This window comes from Pichia membranifaciens (genome assembly GCF_001661235.1).
Source record: "Pichia membranifaciens NRRL Y-2026 unplaced genomic scaffold PICMEscaffold_4, whole genome shotgun sequence".
NCBI lineage: Eukaryota > Fungi > Ascomycota > Pichiomycetes > Pichiales > Pichiaceae > Pichia > Pichia membranifaciens.
Genome location: NW_017566985.1, coordinates 1,014,092 through 1,032,707, shown reverse-complemented (window position 1 = coordinate 1,032,707; position 18,616 = coordinate 1,014,092). Strand labels below are relative to the sequence as shown.

The 18,616-nt window shown below is 47.0% G+C and overlaps 11 protein-coding genes across 11 annotated transcripts; 7 read left to right on the top strand and 4 right to left on the bottom strand.

Moving 5' to 3' along the window:
• Positions 1-2: 2 nt before the first annotated feature.
• Positions 3-3,026, top strand: PICMEDRAFT_26332 (hypothetical protein; the record flags this gene model as incomplete). Its single annotated transcript, XM_019162443.1, has 1 exon — positions 3-3,026. A coding segment is annotated over one exon (3,024 nt), but the record flags the coding sequence as incomplete, so codon positions are not given.
• A 155-nt stretch (positions 3,027-3,181) lies between these two features.
• Positions 3,182-4,875, top strand: PICMEDRAFT_148322 (hypothetical protein). Its single transcript, XM_019160558.1, has one exon. The coding sequence runs from the start codon at positions 3,283-3,285 to the stop codon at positions 4,762-4,764; it is 1,482 nt and encodes a 493-aa protein (XP_019017089.1). The 5' UTR covers positions 3,182-3,282; the 3' UTR covers positions 4,765-4,875.
• Positions 4,876-4,986: 111 nt separating this feature from the next.
• On the bottom strand, positions 4,987-5,421 carry PICMEDRAFT_73455 (hypothetical protein; the record flags this gene model as incomplete). The annotated part of the gene is made up of 1 exon (XM_019164481.1): positions 4,987-5,421. The coding sequence occupies one exon, from the start codon at positions 5,419-5,421 to the stop codon at positions 4,987-4,989; it is 435 nt and encodes a 144-aa protein (XP_019017088.1).
• Positions 5,422-5,501: 80 nt separating this feature from the next.
• PICMEDRAFT_17223 (hypothetical protein) lies at positions 5,502-6,634 on the bottom strand. Its single transcript, XM_019161517.1, has one exon. The coding sequence runs from the start codon at positions 6,379-6,381 to the stop codon at positions 5,773-5,775; it is 609 nt and encodes a 202-aa protein (XP_019017087.1). The 5' UTR covers positions 6,382-6,634; the 3' UTR covers positions 5,502-5,772.
• Positions 6,635-6,990: 356 nt separating this feature from the next.
• On the top strand, positions 6,991-9,331 carry PICMEDRAFT_64325 (hypothetical protein). Its single transcript, XM_019163479.1, has one exon. It carries the CDS (start codon positions 7,234-7,236, stop codon positions 9,220-9,222), a length of 1,989 nt encoding a protein of 662 aa, XP_019017086.1. The 5' UTR covers positions 6,991-7,233; the 3' UTR covers positions 9,223-9,331.
• Positions 9,332-9,693: 362 nt separating this feature from the next.
• On the bottom strand, positions 9,694-10,743 carry PICMEDRAFT_73452 (hypothetical protein; the record flags this gene model as incomplete). The annotated part of the gene is made up of 1 exon (XM_019164480.1): positions 9,694-10,743. One exon carries the CDS (start codon positions 10,741-10,743, stop codon positions 9,694-9,696), a length of 1,050 nt encoding a protein of 349 aa, XP_019017085.1.
• Positions 10,744-11,148: 405 nt separating this feature from the next.
• On the top strand, positions 11,149-12,513 carry PICMEDRAFT_35250 (hypothetical protein; the record flags this gene model as incomplete). The annotated part of the gene is made up of 2 exons (XM_019162931.1): positions 11,149-11,869; positions 11,981-12,513. The coding sequence occupies 2 exons, from the start codon at positions 11,149-11,151 to the stop codon at positions 12,511-12,513; spliced, it is 1,254 nt and encodes a 417-aa protein (XP_019017084.1).
• Positions 12,514-12,928: 415 nt separating this feature from the next.
• On the top strand, positions 12,929-13,348 carry PICMEDRAFT_19891 (hypothetical protein; the record flags this gene model as incomplete). Its single annotated transcript, XM_019162146.1, has 1 exon — positions 12,929-13,348. A coding segment is annotated over one exon (420 nt), but the record flags the coding sequence as incomplete, so codon positions are not given.
• Positions 13,349-13,454: 106 nt separating this feature from the next.
• On the bottom strand, positions 13,455-14,744 carry PICMEDRAFT_148306 (hypothetical protein). The gene has a single exon (XM_019160556.1). The coding sequence runs from the start codon at positions 14,543-14,545 to the stop codon at positions 13,514-13,516; it is 1,032 nt and encodes a 343-aa protein (XP_019017082.1). The 5' UTR covers positions 14,546-14,744; the 3' UTR covers positions 13,455-13,513.
• On the top strand, positions 14,744-17,774 carry PICMEDRAFT_17219 (hypothetical protein). The gene has a single exon (XM_019161516.1). The coding sequence runs from the start codon at positions 14,862-14,864 to the stop codon at positions 17,277-17,279; it is 2,418 nt and encodes an 805-aa protein (XP_019017081.1). The 5' UTR covers positions 14,744-14,861; the 3' UTR covers positions 17,280-17,774.
• Positions 17,348-18,599, top strand: PICMEDRAFT_148286 (hypothetical protein). The gene has a single exon (XM_019160555.1). It carries the CDS (start codon positions 17,726-17,728, stop codon positions 18,524-18,526), a length of 801 nt encoding a protein of 266 aa, XP_019017080.1. The 5' UTR covers positions 17,348-17,725; the 3' UTR covers positions 18,527-18,599.
• Positions 18,600-18,616: the final 17 nt, after the last annotated feature.

Genomic DNA, 18,616 nt, shown 5'->3' with positions numbered 1-18,616 from the left:
TTCTGGAAACCCTCCATTTCAAGCTCGTGTCATACTTCACTTTTCTCTCAACTCGGAAACACATCATAACGTCCTTCGATCTTTTTAAGGAGCACCTTTCCAAGTCTTTGGAGAAAGAGCTTACAGTCGAGGATGTCGCCAAGATCAAGTCCATCATCCCGCATAACATGATTTTCGAGTACGTTGATAAGAACCAGTTCATTTTGGAAGAGAAGCATTTCACCTGGAAAGATGGGTTTAAACAAAAAGAGGCCGATATATTTGATATAGACAAAAACGATACAGAGAGCCTGAATGAGCAGATCTTAGTCATCGAGTTTATCGACTCCGGCAACAAATCCAGGCACCAGAATAACTTTTACAAGCCCATGACACCGGAGGAGGTCAAAAAGCTGATTATCAAGCGTGATAATAGATTCAGGAAAACCTTTAGAAACATTGTCAAAACACAGATGCTTGGATCTGCAGACTACATAAACAACCTTTCACTCAAATATATACCCGAGAAAGTGAAATTCATTAACCCGATGGAACAAATGAACCAGACTAATATCGAATCTAATCATGAACCTATACCGAAGTTGATTGAGAGATTTAAAAAAAGCTCATTCTATAAAAACCAAATTTCTTTGACTTCTACCCATCGAATCCCCTCCAAACAGGCCATTTACGATCCCAACTTCTACGACGAAATCAACATCCATCCAGATCTTCAAGCTTTACTTCAATCAAAAGGTATGGAAAATGTCTACATTCATCAGTCGATTGGAATAAAAGCCGTGTTAAGCCAGCAAAAACACGTCATTTCAACAACCTCCACCTCTTCTGGTAAATCTTTAATTTACCAACTACCCATTTTACAATCTCTGCTCACAGATAAGAACTCAACCTCACTACTGTTGTTCCCAACAAAGGCCTTATCACAGGATCAACATAGAGCTTTGCTCTCATTCATTGGCGACCTACCTTCCATAAATCGAGATTTGATCAAAACATTTGACGGTGATACTAATAAAACAGACCGCCAATCGATAAGAAACAGTGCCAACGTAATACTTACAAACCCCGATATGCTACATTTGACTATGCTTCCAAACCATAAAACATGGTCCAGGTTTCTTAAAAACTTGAAATATGTGGTAATCGATGAATTGCATACCTACAAAGGATCTTTTGGTGCCAATGTTGCTTACATATTGCGCCGATTGCGCCGTGCCTGTTCTTTATTTGGTAACGATTCCATCCAGTTCATTTCGAGTTCAGCAACCTTGAACGAAGCCTCTTTGCATTTATCTAAAATGATTGGTTTAGAGAACTCAGTCGATGACATTGTATGGATCGATGAGAGTTTGAATGGATCACCATGTGGTGCAAGAAATATTATTGGGTGGAATCCGGATCTCGATCATGGAGGAAGTATGATCTCGGATACAGCAAAATTGATCGTGGAGCTTTTGAAATTGAATATCAGGACGATTGTGTTCTGTACCATTCGTAAGACTGTGGAGCTTGTTATGAAGGAAGTTCGATTTTTATTGAAAGACGAACCTGTTCTGTTGGGACAGATAATGAGTTATAGAGGTGGCTACAGTATATCAGATAGAAGAAAAATTGAGCATCAAATGTTCAACGGTGGATTGACATGTATCGTTGCAACAAATGCCCTTGAAGTCGGTATTGATATTGGTGGACTTGATGTCGTTCTCATGTGTGGGTTCCCAATAAGTTTGAGTGGTTTTGAACAGGAAATGGGTAGAGCGGGGAGAAGAGGGCTAGATAGTATGTGTCTTCTTGTTGCCGGAGGCGATCCGGTTAGTCAGTTTTATGTCAACAGGATCGATGAATTGGTCGAAAAGAAAGAATGGGAAGATTTATGTGTTGACCTAAAGAATTTGATGATTGCCGAAGGTCAGTTGCAATGTGCGTTCAAAGAAAAAAATGTGCCAAATGACGAGCTATCGAATGAATGGGTAAATTGGTGGAACTGCCTACCGTGGGAAATTTATGAGAACTTGATCAGAGATAAATTAAAGTGGGAAGGCGATATTTCTAGGTGGACATGTGATGATTCCTACTTGCCATACCCACCATTAATGGTGTCTATACGGGCCATTGATGAAGACAGCTTTGCCGTCGTGGACACGACAGGTGGGAATGGAAATCAAGAGGTCATTGAAACCATTGAAGCTAGCAGGACTACATTCACTCTATACGAAGGTGGAATATTCATTCATCAAGGTCTACCATATATAATCAAGGATTTCAACGTTGATGAGAAATATGCGCTCGTTGAACGAGTCAATGTGGATTGGACCACAAGTCAAAGGGACTTTACCGATGTGGATCCTGTTCTCATTGAGCGTCTGCGGTCACTCAACGAGACCGAAATCCCTATCTATTTTGGGAACATTGTGAAAACCAGTATAGTTTTCGGGTTTTTTAAGGTCGATAAACGGGGAAAGATTCTAGACTCCGTCGAGGTTAATAACCCGCCAATAAAGTATAAATCCAAAGGTGTTTGGATTGATTTCCCGCAGGAACTCAATGAGCTGATCAAGAACCACAAGCTGAATCTAGCTGGAGCCATCCATGCTGCACAGCATGGAATCATGAACGTGCTGCCAAGGTTTGTTACGATCGGAAGTTATGACGAAGTCGCATGTGAGTGCAAGGCACCGGAGAAAGAATTTGCTTCTCGAGAGACAAAAAGAAAAAGACCCGCTAGATTAATCTTGTTTGATAACAAGGGGGGCAAGGCTGGTAATGGTCTCAGTTCCCGCGTATTTGAGTGTGCCGAGATGGTTCTGCAGGAAACATTGAAGATCATTGAGGACTGTACATGTGCATTCGGATGTCCATTATGCTGTGCAGGGATGCAGTGTACAGAAAACTCGTTGGTGTTGTCAAAAGACGGATGCAAGATCATCCTACGATACTTGTTGAAGGATAAAGACCCCCTTCGGGGGATTCCCTTTGGTCCGGAGGGAAACATGCCGGAGATCACCATCGAGACGGTTGTTCCCGTCCACCAGTTGAAAGAGGAAGGAATTAAGATAAGTGCCAATGTTGAGGTCACGTGAACCGTGGTGCATTTTTTTGCCCGAGCGCCAGGATAATGAAAAACGTGTTTTTGTAGATTTAACTGAGTGGCAAAGATGGCATCGAAGGATGGAGTTCATATGAAACGTTTCGCCTCCGGTTTGCCTCTGTAGTTTCTCTATCGCAGTTTTTACTTTACTAATACATTAAAACAAAAAGAACTGACCTTACTTAGAAAAAAAAATGTCCAACAGCATACCCATCAAGATCAAACATGCTGGTAAAGTGTACCCTATCGATGTTGACTTAAATGAATCAGGGCTAACATTGAAGATGCAGGTGTCATCCCTGACCAATGTTCCACCGGAGAGACAAAAGATCCTTGTTCGTGGCGGTCCACTAAAAGATGATGCTGAGCTGAGCAAAGTTGGTTTGAAACCCAATCAGGCGGTCATGGTTTTAGGTACACCACTGGAGGAGGTGCTCAAGAAGGAGGATGTGAGCAATGTTCAATTTATCGAAGACAGAGCTAAGGAGAGTGGTGCTCTTGTCAATGCTGATCTACTCAATGCGCCGTCAGGATTGAGCAACCTGGGCAACACGTGCTATCTAAACTCGAGTATCCAGTTGTTGCATACCATTACCGAACTGAGAGACCAGTTGAGCAATACTGAGTTTGGTACGGTTGTTCAAGACTCCGAGCTTTTATTGGTCGCTAACGTCAAGGCGCTTTTCAAGAGAATGGATTCCGGCAATGAGAAAAAAGTTGTCCCGTTGAATATGCTTGCGTCTGCTAGAAATGCATTTCCTCAATTTCAAGAGACAACCCCCGAGGGATTTCACAAGCAGCAGGATGCTGAAGAAGCATACTCTCAAATTTTGAGTGCTGTGTTGAACAAATTCCCTAATCTAAAGAAATACCTCGATATCGAGTTGAAGACTGAGACTAGATGTTTGGAGGATGCCAGCGAAGAAGTTCAGTACGGTTTTGAGGAGTCTTTGAAGCTGAATTGCCACATTAACAGTCATGTTAACTTTCTAATGGATGGGCTCAAAAACGGTTTGAAGGAAACCATTGAAAAGCACAGTGACAATTTGAACAGGAATGCCAAGTATGAGATTACCAGGAAAATCGTTAGGCTTCCAAAGTACTTGACTGTTCATTTTGTTAGATTCTACTGGAAAAGGGAGACCAACAAGAAGGCCAAGATCATGCGGAAGGTCCAATTCCCATTCCAGTTGGATGTGACGGATTTAGTCGACTCAAATGAAAGAGAAAACCTGATCAAGGCCAGAGACGCCATATCTCAGGTTGAGAAAGAAAACGAGGAGGAATATAGACAGTTAAAGAGGTTCAAGCCTAGCCAAGAATTGACTACGAGGGAACAGTATGAAAAGCAAAACGAAGAGATGAAGAAGATGAGGACAAAATGCCACGACAAGTTTAATGAGATGCTAAAGAACCTTAACGGCGGGTATAAGGAGGGAGAAAATCCTTCTAGCTTGTATGAGCTTGGCGGAATAATCGCTCATCAAGGTGCTAGTGCTGACTCCGGACACTATCAAGCTTTCATCAGGGACGAAGAGGATTTGACTGGCGAAAGATGGTACAAGTTCAACGACGACATTGTGACAGTGGTCAGCAAGGAGAAAATCGCAGCATTAGCCGGAGGCAGTGAAGGAGACTCTGCCCTAGTTTTGATCTACAAGGGCGTGGGGGTCTGAGTGGGGGTCTGAGTGGTGGTCGAGAAAGGCAGCTAATCTATTAGAAATATTCTATATATTACTGGAAAGCAGATAGTATATCGGTTTGTTTGTGTGTATGTGTGTATGACTCGAGGAGGGAAAAACAGGAAAGTATAACAAATAAATAAATAAGTTTCTGCAACTCAAGACAACTGCATTGATGATTTGTTCGAGCGGCAGTCACCATCAGCCAAACATGGTCTAAGGGTTGCCGGCAAGCTTCTTGAAGCTCTGCACTTCGTCCCAGCAATTGAGCGGAGTGCCCTTGTTCTTCAAGAGACATTGGGAGACAGCCTTTTCGGCTGCCAACACGGAGGGAGACTTGGCAACCTTGGCTTCTGCCGATTGTTTGAGGGTATTGTAGATTGAGTCCAGTTTGGCGTTGAGCTCAGGTGAACCCTGGAGCTTCTGCTTGTCTGACTCTGGGGCCAACAGCTTGGACTCGATCGTCTTGTCCAACTTTTCTGCCTTTTCGCTCAACAACTCGTCAAGCTGCTTGCCGACCTGTGCGGAGATGGCTTGAGACTGGCGTTGTTGTCTTGTTACTGTTGAGTCCGTCGATTTATCCAACGAGTCGAGCAAGTTTGGGGAGAATTGCACTGGTGTGAGAGTTGGGAACGCCTTTGATTCAGACATTGTGTGTGTGTAGAGGATTTGCAGTGTGGGAAGGGACGGTTCGTGCGGAAAAGCCTTTTTGAATGCAACAATCCAGATGAGCCATGTCTGACTACAGGCAGGTGAACCAATCGAGATATAATCGCTTTTCCCAGACATGTCGGGATTTTACAGTATGGCGAGGGAAAGGGGAGGCGAGGACGGGGTAAGAGGCAGAGAGACCAGGCGGTGTACAGGTTTATCGTGTTGGGGGTAAGCACCACTATGCATGTATCTATGTATGTATGTGTACATGTGAGATGACTAACTGTATATAGAAGAGAAGAGGAAGAAGGGAAGGGTTCAGAGAGAAAGGGGGAGCAAAGAGAGCGCCTAGATGGCGGACTTGACCTCGAAAAATCTCTTCAAGTAGAAGACCTGGAAGAGAGAGTTGAAAATGATGACGACCAATTGGATGATGGACCAGTACTTGACTCTCGAGTTGGTGGACTCTGCAGTGTTTCTGTGAGTTCTCTCTCTGACGACGATGTAGTTCTGCTCGTTTTTCACGTCGTAGACTAGCTCTAGCAATTTTCTGATGCTGGACTCCAAGTTGTCGCCCGAGTTGTCGTTGACATCGACGTACACAACGCCGTGGACGTTGAAGGACACGTCCTTGGTCTGCATGTTCGAGTCCTCATTCGAGAAGCAGTACACGTGTTTACCGTTTTCCTCCGCCTTGATCTGGACCGAGCCGTGCGAGGCGTCCGTCAACGTCTTCAGGACCTTGCCGGAGGGCGACTGGATCCAGAAGTCGCAGTGGAGCTGTTCCGTGGCGTCTCTGTCTCGGTCACCGACTTGGAACGTCACCGCCAATTCGTCCTGGCTCTTCAACGTCTCGTAGAAGCACTCCTTTCCGCGAGGAGGAAGAAGGGCGATGTGTGCAAACGCCTGTGTTATGAACACCAGGGAGAACAAGAATGTCGAGATTCCGAACTTCATTGTGTGCGGGACTGCTGTGCTGTGTCGTTCCTGTGTGTCTTTTGCTGCAGAAACACGGCCAGAACGGAGGTTCGCTTATTTCTTCTCTCCTGTCTTGTCCAACAATAACAACAGACGACGTGTATGGTCTCTCTGTACGTGTTGTGTTTTTCTTGACCCTCGATCGCTGAGCATTTTCCAGAGAAAACACGCCGAAAATGCGAAAAACACAAAAAAACAATTTTTGGGTCGATCGACCCGTTTTCACGTGATTTGGCCGACCGTGTGTCGTTTTTATTCCCTCTTCTCGTGAAGATACGCGGCGAGGGCGGCAGTGCACATAGCAGGTTGTGTGCAAAACGGGCTTTTGTGCGACGTTTACTGTGCGCGGGGGTGGTGCTGGAACTTGCCCGGGCTGCGGGCGTCGGGCAGAGCAGTGTTGGCGAGAGAAAAAACATGTTATGGGGCACGTTTTGGCGCGCGGACGGTGCACGGGTGGACAGGGCAACCCCCCACATGGGCCATGTGCCTGGTGGAGTTGCCGTTTTGGGGTAATCAATTTGACAGAGTTACCCTTTTCGGCGGGTCGGAGTAGCTGTTGCAAAGCAGAATAGGTGTCTAGAGGCCGGAGACGAAAAGAAGCTGCGGATAGCGGAGGAGTGGCAACGGTGGCGGTGTGAAGGGGCACAGCGCACAGAGGCAAAGATGGCTCTGGTTCGTTTTGGCGTCGTTGGACCGTAGCACGTTTTCCAGAACCCTGCTCCCATCTGTTGTGTGGAAGCCGCAACATCTGGACTTGTCTGGCGGTTCGTAGCAGTGTCTGCATGGATTGCACACCCGCATACCGCAGTCGAAACACCTCCATGGACGCAAATGTCGATGCTAGCCACAACACAAGCAAGAGCCGCTGCGGCGGCGGCAGGCCCTCTCGGGTCAGACACAGACAAGGCGAAGCAGAGCTTCGGTAACGAGGAGACCACCCACGACAGCGGGAAAGAGGCGGAAACCATGAACAGAAGCAGCAGCAACGGCCACGCCAGTGAGTTCAGCGGCAGCAGCTATTACAACGGGCTCATCTGCGACAACCCCGACAAAGAGTCTTCCTCTCCGGGCGGTCATGGCGAAAGCAGCAGACCGCAGTACTTCGACTACCCGACGTATCCTACGGTGCTGAACTCTCTGCATTACATGAACTACGACGCGGCAAACACAGAAACCGTTGCCATGATGCCTTCCTCGATGCCCTTCTCCGGTCCGCAGACTTACAACACCTCGCTGTTGGCCCCGGTGAGCGCTGCATGGTACCCTGGCCAATTGGCTAGCAGCAACAACGTGTCTTTGAACCACAGCTACAGCCAAGAGTTCACGATGGACTTTGAAAAGTTGGATCAGATGTTCAGAATCAACGATCGCCAGCTAACAACCTCAGCAGCCCCTCATATCGACGATCTCAAACCTTCGTCATCCGCTATTGCAACTTGCAGTTCCTCATCTCAGAATAGCATCTCTCGCAAAACCATGCCTTTGCTGGAAAACTTCAAAACGGGAACCCTGGTAACGAATCCAAACTCTCCCGAATACCTCTTTAGTTCTCCTCAGTTTGACCTACATAAGGAGGTCCCCACACTCGTCAAGCTTGCACACAGAAATAAAGACATCAAGCTCTCTGACACACAGGACATAACAAAAAGAGCAGAGTTCCAGCAGAAATTGTTCAAAAAAATAAAACGGAAAAGACAGTCTTTGCACGCTACTAAGCATGTGTCAGGGAAGTACAAGGAATCCAAAAGCAACCCCCCGTTTCCTCCAATGATGAACACGAAGGGAAACTCTAAAAGAACAATAGGAAGACCCTTGACCCCGAAAACAAAAGTGAGACTCACGCTAGTTCCAAACCTACCTACTCTCTACAGCATGTTGGTGACAGAAAACATCGACCTTTCTGAACTCAAATCACACTTGTCAACTTCACCGTCCTCTATATCTTCTCCCTCGCCATTATCACCTCCATCCTCTCATCCTTTGAAAATACCTGCTTTCAATAAAAATATACGAGAAAAATTCAAGGTTCTGAAAAGAGGAATTCTGGACGATAACAAGGCGTATGAAGAGTTGCTGTTCAATGAGTCCGTTGATTGGCGTTTCAAAACATCTTCCGTAAGTTATGCGAACTTTCAAGAGTCACAACAGACCGGCACCCCTGACAACGGGATGAATTGTGGAGGGGGCTTTCCCGGTAAGACACAGGCTGTCACCTTTTTGGATACAAACGAAAAAGATGACGAAAATGATAGCACAACTAGGAATCCTGTTTTTCCAAGGCACACTTCCTTTCCCAATGCCATTGGGATTGAGGAAGATCACAGTCTAGTGTACAAATCAGTTGACACTGCCGTCCGTGAGATATTCGGGCTTGAAGAATATACCTTTCTACGGATAACTCGTGCAGCGGCTTTTGAGAAAACGGGATCTGTTGTACTGAAAATGGAAACCATCAAACCTGGATATAGGTGGCTGGATGACGATGAGTTTGACCTCAAAATAATGTTCCGGATGTTTGGAGGAGAAAACCTGGATGAATTGGACCAAAATTCGGATGATAGCTCTAACCAGTTTGGAAGAGACGGAGATCCTGTTACTACTACATTTCTCAAAAAGAAAATCGCTAGACCCAGATACAAATCAAATATGAGAATATATCTTATTCCCCGAGTCACAGATGCTGTCTTGTATACTCGTGAAAGCATGCTTAAGAGGGACATCATCAATGGAACCCTTGATCTTTCAGATGACACCGACCCACGTATGATTATCACGGCTTTCGAGTTTGAGAACGTACTGCGAGAACTCAAAATGATATAAATAGCAGTTAATATGTACGAATATACACTGTATACAGCTAATCAGCATAGAACAATATAGACACTCTCATTTTATATACCCCTATCCAATATCCAAGCCTTATAGCTGTAGCAATATTCTTATGAATCCGGTGACATTATTTTTCCCATTTGTGCTGGACTTCTCCGATATTCTTTTCCGTTCTCTTTTCTCAAGTCTCCTTATCACAAGTTTTCCGTAAAGGTTCAGCTCATGGGTCTGCCGTTGACGGTATATATCAGAGATGATGTTGCGGAAAAGTCTGCGAGGGTGCTATATTTGTTCACCATTGGTTTCAGTGTTGTATCTACTTGAACACTGAATCCTAGTGTGAGGTCGAGTTAAAGCAAACAGTTCATGCAAAAAGCTTCTTTTATTACTAGCTCGCACTGTATTTTATATATTCTGTGTAACCGTGTACTATCCATTTCTTTCTAGCCTTTTTTATAAAGTTTATATAAACATAACCAAACGATTGTTGTGAAAGTCTACTCTGTTGAATATGCCAACAGTGATTGTGGACCCGGAATTGTGGAGCCGGTTTATCTCATTGTCTTCTAGTTGGTACAAGACTCTGCTACTAGGTCTCCAGCCATTCTTGTACCGGCGAAATTGCATGGTGAGATACCTTTGTTCTTGCAAACTGTAGTACTCCGGGGAGTTCAGGTCGGGGAGTGTGTTAATGTTTGCTTCCGCATGCATATTATTCTCCTCGCCGTGGTTGAAATGCGTGTATGTGTAGGGCTGGAACGAAACACCGATAAAATTCGGGTGCTGAGTGACCAGCAATTGCTCTTCGATAATGCTTGTGTTGGTCAGAGGGTCAAACACCACCTCTTCCGAAAGTAGAATCTCCACAAAGTCCTCGTCGAAGATGGTTGGAAACTCCATCTGGTAGGCTCGGATTTCGTCTCGCTGCTGCTGTTGCCGGCCTGCTTCTTCCTCGGCAATCTCAGCTATTCTCCTCTGGTCGTTACTTTCCTCGGCATTCCCCACGTCCATTCCCTCCAGAATCGTCCCTAGATCTAGCCTGTCCGACGTTGTGTTGTGCACCGGTCGACCTTTTGCTCGTATCGACACTCTCAAAAGAGGGAAGCCATTACTATACAACATGTCGTCGTCGTCCCCTTCGTTTGGCCCCTCGTCATCGGTCAAGTCTTCGATATCGCTAGCACTGTAAACCGGAGTCGCATTTGTGCCAAGGGTAGAAGCACATGTTAAAGCTGAGTCTGTATCGTACGCCTTCCCGCCAATGGAACACGAGAAGGAGGGAAGCGATGTTGGGGCTGGATCTCGATATATCTCGAACAGAGGGTATCCTGAGCCAGTGTATATGCAGACCCCGCTTCTCTCGTCAGCCTCCTGCTCTTGCCTCCTTCTTGGGGAATACGCGGTTTCAATGGAGTGAACAGAGATGTCTGCAGACATGTAGATTCTATCGGGATGGACCGTTTTGTTCACGGCACGGACAAGTTTCCTTACCATAGCATATAAATGTGGCATCTTTTTCGCATGTAAATGAGGTTGCTGTAAGAAGGGGGTCACTGGTAAGCCAATCTTCCAGTAAAAAGGCCAACATCTGTCTACTTTGCCGACTGGCGTAGCTTCACCAGCAGAGATTGTTCTTGTGTGTCCTCTGCAATGTTCTGTGGAATCTCCGGTGGCATATGTTGAACAGAATATCTCCAGACTTACCAGAAGCAGAAATATCTCGGCCAACGGAAAATTGGGACGATCGGCCCAATTTTCCTGAAAAAAAAATGCTCAGCCGTACTGTTGTCGAGTTCTTCTCCTACACTTACACGTATTGGTCTGGGTGGAGAGATAGACGGAAGAATGGAACCGCAAGGCAGCCAGGGAAAACAGAGAGTTTTTCGTAAGGCGACTGTATACAAGAAAGGTTTTGCAATGGATGTCGCCAACGAGGTCCCGTTTGACAGAGACGACGCTGTTGTTTGGCGTGTGCCGCTACTGCATCTGTCTGTCGGCTTATCAACAATCAAGTACATAACTTTCATGCTATCTGGTATAGCATCGCTCTGGCCTTGGAACTGCTTTCTTTCGGCCTCGGACTACTTCCATGACAGGTTTGGGTCGCATCCAGCGCTTGCGGACAACTATTCGTCGACGATGATGACGGTGTCCACCATCACGTCGACGGTATTCAACTACTATCTCTCCCGCAGCCAGCACGGCGTTAACTACGCTGGACGGTTGAAGACGGGAAACTATCTACAGATGGCCATATTCTTGGTTATGACGTTGTCGGTGATGGTGCCGGAAAGGTTCACGGTGCTGTACTTCGTCTTTGTCATGTTCAACGTGTTGCTGACGTCAATCGGCTCGTGTCTAACGCAGGTGGGCATGATGGCGCTAGTCAACATACAGGGGCCGTTCTATGCCAACGCAACCGTTGTCGGCAACGCCATCGCAGGGGTGTTGCCCTCGATCGCCATGATCATTGCGGTGGTGTCCAACCCGCTGATCGACCTAAATGCGCAGCACGAAGTTGGAAAGAGCGAGATCTCAGTTGATAGGTCAGCTGAGGCAGTCAAGTACTTCCTGACCAGTGTTTTCATGGCGGTGTTGGCACAGGTGTCTTTTTGGCTCATGGAGCACAGCGAAAGAAGTGTCTACACGCCCATCTCCACCTCGGCCGCCGCACCCGTGGCCGGTGGCGACACTACGGGCGCCTCGGACGCGTTGGCCGGAGAAACGCTAGAGCAGGCGGCCGGAGAAGCGTTCAAGCCCGATACCGAGTTTGTCGGGTTCGCCCAGCTTTGGGCGAAACTCAAGTATGTCGAGTCGACCATCATTCTCACGTTTTCGTTGACGCTCATTTTCCCCGTCTTTGCGTCCAGCGTGGAGTCGCAAACAATATCCAAAAAGCTTTTCATCCCTCTAGCGTTCCTGGTGTGGAACATCGGCGACTTGTTTGGGAGAATTCTCTGCGCAAGCCCCTACTTTCTCATCAAGCAAGAGAAGAAGCTGATTGCCTATTCGGTGGCGAGAGTCGTCTTCATCCCGCTGTTTCTCATGTGCAACATCAAGAACAGGGGGTCCAGCGTCGGCGACACCGGGTACCTCCTCATCCAGCTCTTGTTCGGCCTCACAAACGGACAGTTGTTCAGCAGCAGCTACATGTGTGTGGGCGGACTGTTGGACACCGAGGGCGAGCAGCAGGCTGCAGCGGCGTTCACGGCGTTGTTGATCAACGTGTCGTTGCTGGTGGGCAGTTTGGCCAGCTTCGGTGTGGTCTACCTATGTCTGTGATGGTGGTCGTCGCCCTGATCGTGACCATTCCCTCTCTTCTCCCATTCTGTATACTTAGTAACTACCTGTCATGACTCCTTCTCCGAGGAAGTTTCGCTTCCGCGCCTGTCGCTGCTTAATAATGCGTTTTCTCGGAGGCCAAGAGAACGGGATTCCTTTGATACAGGCGTTCTGATCCGGGGTTTCACTCTGACAGAAGGTCTTGTGGAACAGTCCCAGCACAGTGCAGCATAATATAGCCTAGAACACAACAATGATGATGTTCAGAAACAGCGCTTTAAGAGGCGTGGCGCTTCGGGCGGTACGTCTGCAGTCCACGGCTGCTGCAGCAGCAAGCGCCAAATCGCCCAAGACGGCGGCAACGCAGGCGACGGCAGGTTCGCCAACGAAATTCACAAAGTCGACGCTGTCGCCAGTATCGGATTTCACAGCAACAAAGATAAATAACCAGCAGTTCTCGGACTACAACAACCTGCCGTTGCAGCTGGCCCTCACGGACTCGGCTGCGAAGAAGCTAACCTCGTTGTCCGAGGAAGACAATAACCCGAAGCTCGCATTACGCTTGGTCGTCTCCTCCGGCGGGTGCCACGGTTTCCAGTACGACTTGAAAATTACAAGCACCGCTGACTACAAGCCGGACGAGGGAGACAGCTTGTTTGAAAGAAACGGCGGAAAGTTGCTTGTCGACAAAGATGCGCTGGAGATCATGAGAGACTCTAAGATCGACTACGTGAAGGAGTTGATTGGGGAAGGATTCAAGGTGATCGAGAGTCCTTTGACGAAGAGCAGTTGTGGGTGTGGCAGCAGTTTCGACGTGGACTTCGAGAAGCTCGAGGGCATGGGCAAAGACAAGGGCGACGCCGAAGAGAGTGTAAAGAACTGAGCAATACCCACACAGCTCGGCTAATCTAATCAAAATCTAATGATATATAAACACCTATTCCTTTTTCATGTGCATAATGATGATTTTTTTTCTATAGTTTACACGTTTCTTATACAGCTAATTCACAAAGCATAGGCGGCGGATGATCCACCAGATGCTCAACCGGTTGTCGCCCTTGGCCTTCTTGGCCCTTTGTCCGAGGTGACTCATGGAGCTAGAGAACTTCACCTTGCCGTCCACCGAAAGCGTGAACAGCTGGCATTTGAGCTTCACGAGTGTGAGCTTGTCGAAGGAGATGCTTGTCTTCGACGCGAGGTACTCGTTCAGTACCGCTGACAGCTCCTCCCCATCAGTGCCGTCCTCCATCTGGAACGCGTCCCTGAACTCGAGCATGTCCTTCTCTTCGATGTGCACAACAATCGTTCCAAGCTTCCCTTTCGTCTGCAATCTGCCGAACCACAACTCTATGTTTCCTATCGAGCTCAGCGTGTCGTGCACCACACACCAGTCAAGGCACGACTGTAACGTCGCGTTGTCGGGAACAAGGTCCGTGATCGTGCAGTCAAAGCCCTCTTGTATGTGGCTCGTGAATATCGGAAGAAACTTGATGTTTCCGTGGAAGAACAGTAACATCTTCCCGGGCCTGTCACCGCCATCTGCCGAACGTCTCGATGGGCTTCTTACCAAAATCACCAACTGCGGCGGTATTATGCCGGGGAGATGGAATCTGAAATGTCCTGCAAGCAACTTTTCGGCAGTTTCTGCCTCAACCCCAGCTTCATCCATGTCCTCGACATCATCGATCTTCAACTTCACCTCGAGAAGTTTTCGAACAGTCTCTATTTCGGGCTGTCCACTTGTATTCGACCCATGAGAATACAGCTTTGAGTTCAAAGGAATCAACCCTCCTAACGACGAGCTCCTCGACATTTCCGCAGATGTAAACAGCCCATTCGACACAACCACACTTGCAATTTGGTTCAACAGCCTCGCTGTCGAAACACTCTCCACATCAGCACACATGGACTCTATTATCATCCGAGGTAGATCCTTTCTGGAAGCAGAAGCCTTCCCGCTCGGCTCCTCCAAACTCGGGAGAGTTGTTATACTCAGGCACTTGAAACCATGGTTTATGAATATCTTCGACATTGCCTGTCGCTTCCTCCAGAGTCCCCTAGTGCTTCTCAGCCCAACACCTGCCGAGAATATGCACAGATAAACAACAGAAGCCCAGAACCGAACTACATTTGGTGATAGGAAGGTGTTGCAGATCTCCCGCGGTTGACAGTGGAAAGAAATCCTGCTGGGGGTGATTTGCTAACTAACCTCGATAGAGCATTGTTCTGTGGGGGGTGCTAGAAGCCATCCGGACACGGCCCCAAAGAGAAGCTGCCACCTCAGTAAGAGAACTGGTTTGCACTTGGTAGGTCTACGGCTTGCAGGGCAACAGTGAATCGCACAGGCAATGTCTTTTTGGGAAAATAACAAAGGGTCAATCAAGTCTGGTGGCTTGGCTGTCCTGAAAGGTGCTGGAAAAGCGACCTCGGCCGTGGGTAAGGCAGGCTACTCAGCGTACAAGAACCACAACAACAAGAAACCAGGCAGTAAACCAGAAGGCGAAGAAGAAGAAGAAGCAGCTGTTGAATCAAACAGCTACGGATCCATGACCTACAGAGATCCGAAATCATTTCCACCTCCTCCTCACCATGTTGGGGCCGGTGGGCAACCTGGGTACACCGCAGCAGGGGGCCCAGCTGCCGGTTACCAGCCCCAGTATCCGGGGTACGGTCAGGCACAACAACAGCAACAACAACAACAGAACCCCGCCTACGGCCAACAGCCTCAGCCCTATGGGCAGTATGGTCAGCCCGAGTACGGGCAGCAGACTCCAGCTGCCCCATACGGACAATCACATCAACAGCAGCCCCCTCAGCCTGCTGCGGTACCATACGGACAACCACCGGCGAGCCAATACGGTCAACCACAGCCAGCGCCAGCAAACCAATACGCACAACAGCCTCCAGCAAGTTCTTACGGACAGCAACCACCTGGAGGCCAATATCCGCCATCTAACCCGTATGTGCAACAGCAGCCACTTGCTGCTCCTTATGGACAATCATCAGCAAATCCGTACGGGCAATCTTCTGCGACTCCGTATGGTCAAGCGCCGCCTATTGCAAACCATTATGGACAGCAACCTTCTGCAAGTCAATACGGTCAACAGCCAGAGCAAACGCAACCGCTGCCTCAGCCCCCGACTCCTCCTTATGGCCAGCAACCAGCATCATCCCCATATGGCCAACCGGTAGCACCTGTGTATGGCCAACCGGAAGCATCTTTATTTGGACAACAGCCAGCAGCACCTGCGTATGAACAACCAACTGCATCTCCATATGGGCAGCCAGTGGCAACGCCTTATGGACAACAACAGTCACCCCTACCCACTCCAGCGTCTCAGCAGCAACTTCCAACTCATCAGCAACCTCCAGTAGCTCAGCAAGGTAGTCTTCCAACTCCGCCTGATGTTTTGAGCTATACAAACCCATATCACTCTCTGCCTCTAGCACAACCGGAATCATCAATGCCTGGCTATATTTCTCAGCAGTCAAGCAACAGCGTGAATGTAGCACCCGGAGCCCCAGCGGCACAGCAAGCAGGAGCAAATCCATACCCGGCTCCTCCCGCTCGGACACTTCCGCCTGTTGTATCGAATCCATATCAACAGCAGATAGGCCAGAGTGGAGCAAATGGAATTATCCCACCTGCTGCATACGGGCAACAACAGTCTTCTCCTCCACCACCTCCTGTTAGGGATGATCAGTCATTATCCTCGGCTTCCAGTTACGGTCAATATAATCAACCGCCAACCGCTGATGTTTCATCTCGTAGTTCATACTACCCTGCACCACCAAGCAGGACAGCTACATCTGAGCCGCTTCCACCCGCACGAACTAATACAACCAGTGGTGCTGGCGGGAGAGATCAAGCCGGAGGAAAGCCAGGCGAAGAAGTCATTGTCGAACCCCAATTCAAAACCAACTTAATGGATTTTGATTTGAAAAAATTTGGTGCCCCACCACCTAGGGCTCGTTTGACGAAAGAGGAAGAGATAAAGTATGAAAGAAGAAAGGGGGATGCAAATAGATTAAAACAGATTAAAGAGCAGTCGTTACAGAAAGCAAGAGGAACGGCAGAGAAAAGTATATCGCCTTATAATTCAACCTTCCCTACTGCTGCCCCATCCAAAAGCGGATCAGTGGAACAGCTGAATAGCGTGGAAGCTGAGACCTCTTATGAAGTTGAAGCAGGGTCTCAAAGCTCTTTTACTCAACCTGCTGCTCTTGCAAGACCAGAAGGGCAAACTGAAGATTCACAACCCGTTCCATTTCACCTTCCAGATATATCACAATTCCAACCTCCACCTTTGGCTCATCGTGTACCATCTGTCTCTGATGCGTACTCTTCAAATTCTGGTCATACTGCGGTGTTGTCCACTCCCCAACCGGTTATAGAGAAACATAAACCTCCAAAACCTCCAAAGAAATTCCCCCAAGAGGCAATCTCAAAAGCTGATTTTCCGAAACCTGTGGCATCAACTCCATACACTAGACCTGCCCTGTCACTTCCAGCGGGTACTTCTTTTGAAAAACCAGCCAAAAAGACGCCTCCTCCGAAACCTGCAAAAATTAGTGATACACACTCAAACTCAAAGAAAATGCCCCCACCAAAGCCTGCAAAGCTCGGCAAACCTGCAAAACCAACCAAACCAGCTGATCTGTCAACACGCTCTACGACAGGGGAGCACAATGGCGAAGTTGAAAGCTCGGCTAAGGGTAACCATATTCGTGAACTACAAGCGAGATTGGGAAACCTCGGCTTTTAGCATGCTTATCTGCAGACAATTTGAGACTAACTATTTCCACAATTTTTTATACATTTATCTAGTACGCTAACATTGATTCTGACAAAAGCTAGAACCTGAGAGTAGCTGGTTTTGCTCCATCAATCAAGTGAAGTCTGTATAGCGTCTAGCTATACTTTTGCTTTGAAAACCCAGCAACTCGCCTGACTAGTATATTCATATTCCTAATTTGTAAATTGTGACTAGTCACAAGTAATGGAATGTTGGCAGTTTGGCTTATTACTGGCGAAAGTCACTTTCATGAATCCAGCCACCCAAGCAACATATAGGAACATCATCGACTATATAAATCAGACAATCCTTGACCCGTCAGAGTACATACGAGGGAACAAGACAATGTAAAAACTGTAGTGAATTATCACAGAAGATAAGAAACCATTTAACAACAAACCAACCAATTACTTAACATGCCACAACAAGTCACTACCATCAAGATTGATCGCTCTGATAGAACCCAAGTCGAAAAGCATATCAGAAACGTATTCAAATCGTTACAAAAGAAGAAAACCGAAAAGCTTTTGGCTGTGTTTTATCAGTGGTACCACATGAGACCAGAGTTTGCTTCCAAAGATCTTATCGAGTTTGATGCTATTCCAAGGAAAAACAAAGCGGATCTAGAAAAACTTAGTTCCAAGAAAACAGTGGATGCAGTGTACGGTGATAAGTATGCCACTGTTCTAACGCGATTTGTTAGAGCCAATAACTTGCACGAAAAAGAATTGATCCGCTTAGCCGAAGAGTTAAAGGATTTATCAAAATTTGAAGGTAAAAACAAGCTGGGATTCAGCAAAACATTGAGTTCTTTCGAAATTAATCTACTTAAAGATGTTTTCAAACTGTTAAGATCGGAATCTGGAGTTGCGACTGTCAATGTTATCCCTAAACGCAAGAGTAAATCTGCTGAAAAAGCTTTAATTGATGCTGCTCTGAAAGCACAATCAGCAAACTCAATCAAAAAGGATACATATCATGATGCCGCCAGTTTCAAGGATTCAATGAAGACAAATTTCAATTTTGCAGCTGCCCCTACCTTTGAAGAATTTCATAATCCAGAAGAAGTCATTGAGCCTAAAAATATGAAAATGAAAAGTTTTGAAGCACATCGTTCTTCAACGGCAGTTCATATCCCTAAACAGCTGATTGTAGATTTGACTGCTAATATCGAAAGTCTTTCAATCTCAGCAGAAATTATCAGAGGATATTACTAATAACTTTGTGCTTCACGGTTAACTTTTTTGACTTTAGTCATTTCTTTTGTTTTGTTTTTCATTTGAGTCTAACTTTTTTCCCCAAGAAAC

Bases quoted from the DNA above. Each gene is read 5' to 3' on its own strand.
- PICMEDRAFT_148322 (XM_019160558.1), top strand. From the start codon at position 3,283: ATGTCCAACAGCATACCCATCAAGATCAAACATGCTGGTAAAGTGTAC.
- PICMEDRAFT_17223 (XM_019161517.1), bottom strand. From the start codon at position 6,381: ATGAAGTTCGGAATCTCGACATTCTTGTTCTCCCTGGTGTTCATAACA.
- PICMEDRAFT_148306 (XM_019160556.1), bottom strand. From the start codon at position 14,545: ATGTCGAAGATATTCATAAACCATGGTTTCAAGTGCCTGAGTATAACA.
- PICMEDRAFT_148286 (XM_019160555.1), top strand. From the start codon at position 17,726: ATGCCACAACAAGTCACTACCATCAAGATTGATCGCTCTGATAGAACC.
- PICMEDRAFT_17219 (XM_019161516.1), top strand. From the start codon at position 14,862: ATGTCTTTTTGGGAAAATAACAAAGGGTCAATCAAGTCTGGTGGCTTG.
- PICMEDRAFT_64325 (XM_019163479.1), top strand. From the start codon at position 7,234: ATGTCGATGCTAGCCACAACACAAGCAAGAGCCGCTGCGGCGGCGGCA.